Below are 2,990 nucleotides of genomic sequence, written 5' to 3' on the forward strand. Positions count from 1 at the left end.
AAATAATAAAAAAGAAACATGACGTTAGCTAATATAAGAGTATGAAAAGTCTAAGATATGAAATAAATATTGAATAATATATACACTTTTGTTTTAGAAACAGTGCTTAAAAATCTGGTCAGTCAACAATCAAATCTTACATATAGTGTGACATGCATTGTTAAAAATATAATTTGTAGATGCCCTCGAATTAAATGTTAGTTTCAGATTCTTCTAGCTATAATTTTTAAAAGGAAATATTGCTTTGCATTAATACAAGTTTCTTTGTATAAACTGTTATTAATTTATTGTTAATAAAAGTACCTATGAGCAAAATATCTTGTTAGTCACACAGATAACCAGACATGATGGCAGAGATGGGTAGGTACTCATCAAACTTACTTCCACTTTTTGAACACATAGCTAGGTTACATTTCCTGGGCTCCTCTGGCATTAGATACAGACATGAGATGGAGTTTTAGCGGATGGAATGTAGGGAGACTGATCTACATTCATCTTTGGTTGGGTGGTTGGTTTAGTCTCTAAGTTGTGTTCTCTTTAGGGAGAACTCAAAAGGTCTCCTGTGTATTTCTGTAAAGGGTCTTTTTCTGTCTTTGCCTCGCAAAAGATGTAGAAGATTTCTAAGCCTTAGAGGTAAGTGACTATAATTACAGAGATAATGCCTGTAAGCAGAGACTCCCCACCAGCAATCCACATTGAATTATTACAGAGGCAATAAACCTTTGCTGTGGCAAGTTGCAGGGACAGAGGGATTTTTTGTTTTTGTTTTTTTTTTTTGTAGGCAGTTTTATTTTTTAATCTTTTAACAGCTCTTTTCTTGCCCTATGCCAAGTTTTCTCTACTTTGCACTATTAACTTATTGGACTAGGTAAATCTTTGCTGTGGGGGCCTTGCATTATAGCATCTCTGGTTTCTATTCGTTAGATGCTCACAGCACCTGTCCTCCTCCATCAGTGACATTCAGAAATGTCTCCAGTATTCCAAACATACCCTAAAGGGTAAAATCACCCCTATTTGAGAACTACTTGTCTAATATAGTCAGGATTCTGTTCCTAAAGTTTTATAAAAGAATTCTCTACTTTTTTATATAATGAATTTCTGAAAAATCTGAATTCAGAGTCTGAAAGATGAGCAATATATTTATGTTATAAAGAGTTTTGTTATAGAAGACAAAAAAAAGGGAGATAAACCTTTTTAACTTATCATTGCATTCAGTAGCACATTACAAGGCTGTTGCAGTAATTTTTCCATGTTTTCAAACTCTGCATTTTTCCTTCACCATTGAACCCACATTTGATCACCATAAACCCATTGAACTGTAGCTTGAAGTTCAAGCATTATCGCTGAAAGCATAGAGAAGGACTTTCATCTGTGTCACAATTTTGTAAGACCTGTGCTTTTTGTTTTTATAAGATACATTGCAGTCTTCCATTTTCCACTCATTTTTATGAAATGAAAATAAATATCAAAATAATCAAATAAATATCCCTTTATAACATCCAGCTGTGGATGTGACTGGTGATAGAAGCAAGGTCCGATGCTGTAAAGAGCAATATTGCATAGGAATCTGGAATGTCAGGTCCATGAATCAAGGCAAATTGGAAGTGGTCAAACAAGAGATGGCAAGAGTGAATGTCGACATTCTAGGAATCGGCGAACTGAAATGGACTGGAATGGGTGAATTTAACTCAGATGACCATTATATCTACTACTGCAGGCAGGAATCCCTCAGAAGAAATGGAGTGGCCATCATGGTCAACAAAAGAGTCCGAAATGCAGTACTTGGATGCAATCTCAAAAATGACAGAATGATCTCTGTTCGTTGCCAAGGCAAACCATTCAATATCACAGTAATCCAAGTCTATGCCCCAACCAGTAACTCTGAAGAAGCTGAAGTTGAACGGTTCTATGAAGACCTACAAGACCTTTTAGAACTAACACCCAAAAAAGATGTCCTTTTCATTATAGGGGACTGGAATGCAAAAGTAGGAAGTCAAGAAACACCTGGAGTAACAGGCAAATTTGGCCTTGGAATACGGAATGAAGCAGGGCAAAGACTAATAGAGTTTTGCCAAGAAAATGCACTGGTCATAACAAACACCCTCTTCCAACAACACAAGAGAAGACTCTACACATGGACATCACCAGATGGTCAACACTGAAATCAGATTGATTATGTTCTTTGCAGCCAAAGATGGAGAAGCTCTATACAGTCAACAAAAACAAGACCAGGAGCTGACTGTGGCTCAGATCATGAACTCCTTATTACCAAATTCAGACTTTAAGAAAGTAGGGAAAATCACTAGACCATTCAGATATGACCTAAATCAAATCCCTTATGATTATATAGTGGAAGTGAGAAATAGATTTAAGGGCCTAGATCTGACAGATAGAGTGCCTGATGAACTATGGAATGAGGTTCATGACATTGTACAGGAGACAGGGATCAAGACCATCCCCATGGAAAAGAAATGCAAAAAAGCAAAATGGCTGTCTGGGGAGGCCTTACAAAGAGCCATGAAAAGAAGAGAAGTAAAAGCAAAGGAGAAAAGGAAAGATATAAGTATCTGAAGGCAGAGTTCCAAAGAATAGCAAGAAGAGATAAGAAAGCCTTCCTCAGCTATCAATGCAAAGAAATAGAGGAAAACAACAGAATAGGAAAGACTAGAGATCTCTTCAAGAAAATTAGAGATACCAAGGGAACATTTCATGCAAAGATGAGCTCGATAAAGGACAGAAATAGTCTGGACCTAACAGAAACAGAAGATATTAAGAAGAGATGGCAAGAATACACAGAAGAACTGTACAAAAAAAGATCTTCAAGACCCAGATAATCACGATGGTGTGATCATTGACCTAGAGCCAGACATCCTGGAATGTGAGGTCAAGTGGGCCTTAGAAAGCATCACTACGAACAAAGCTAGTGGAGGTGATGGAATTCCAGTTGAGCTATTTCAAATCTTAAAAGATGATGCTGTCAAAGTGCTGCA

The 2,990-nt window shown here is 36.9% G+C and overlaps 1 protein-coding gene across 1 annotated transcript; it reads left to right on the forward strand.

The window, feature by feature from the left end:
* Positions 1-347: 347 nt before the first annotated feature.
* On the forward strand, positions 348-2,285 carry LOC129644502 (craniofacial development protein 2-like). The gene is given in 2 exon segments (XM_055570108.1): positions 348-360; positions 1,504-2,285. Coding segments are annotated over 2 exon segments (795 nt in total).
* The last annotated feature ends 705 nt before the right edge of the window (positions 2,286-2,990 follow it).

Source organism: Bubalus kerabau, chromosome 2 (assembly GCF_029407905.1).
Source record: "Bubalus kerabau isolate K-KA32 ecotype Philippines breed swamp buffalo chromosome 2, PCC_UOA_SB_1v2, whole genome shotgun sequence".
Taxonomy (NCBI): domain Eukaryota; kingdom Metazoa; phylum Chordata; class Mammalia; order Artiodactyla; family Bovidae; genus Bubalus; species Bubalus kerabau.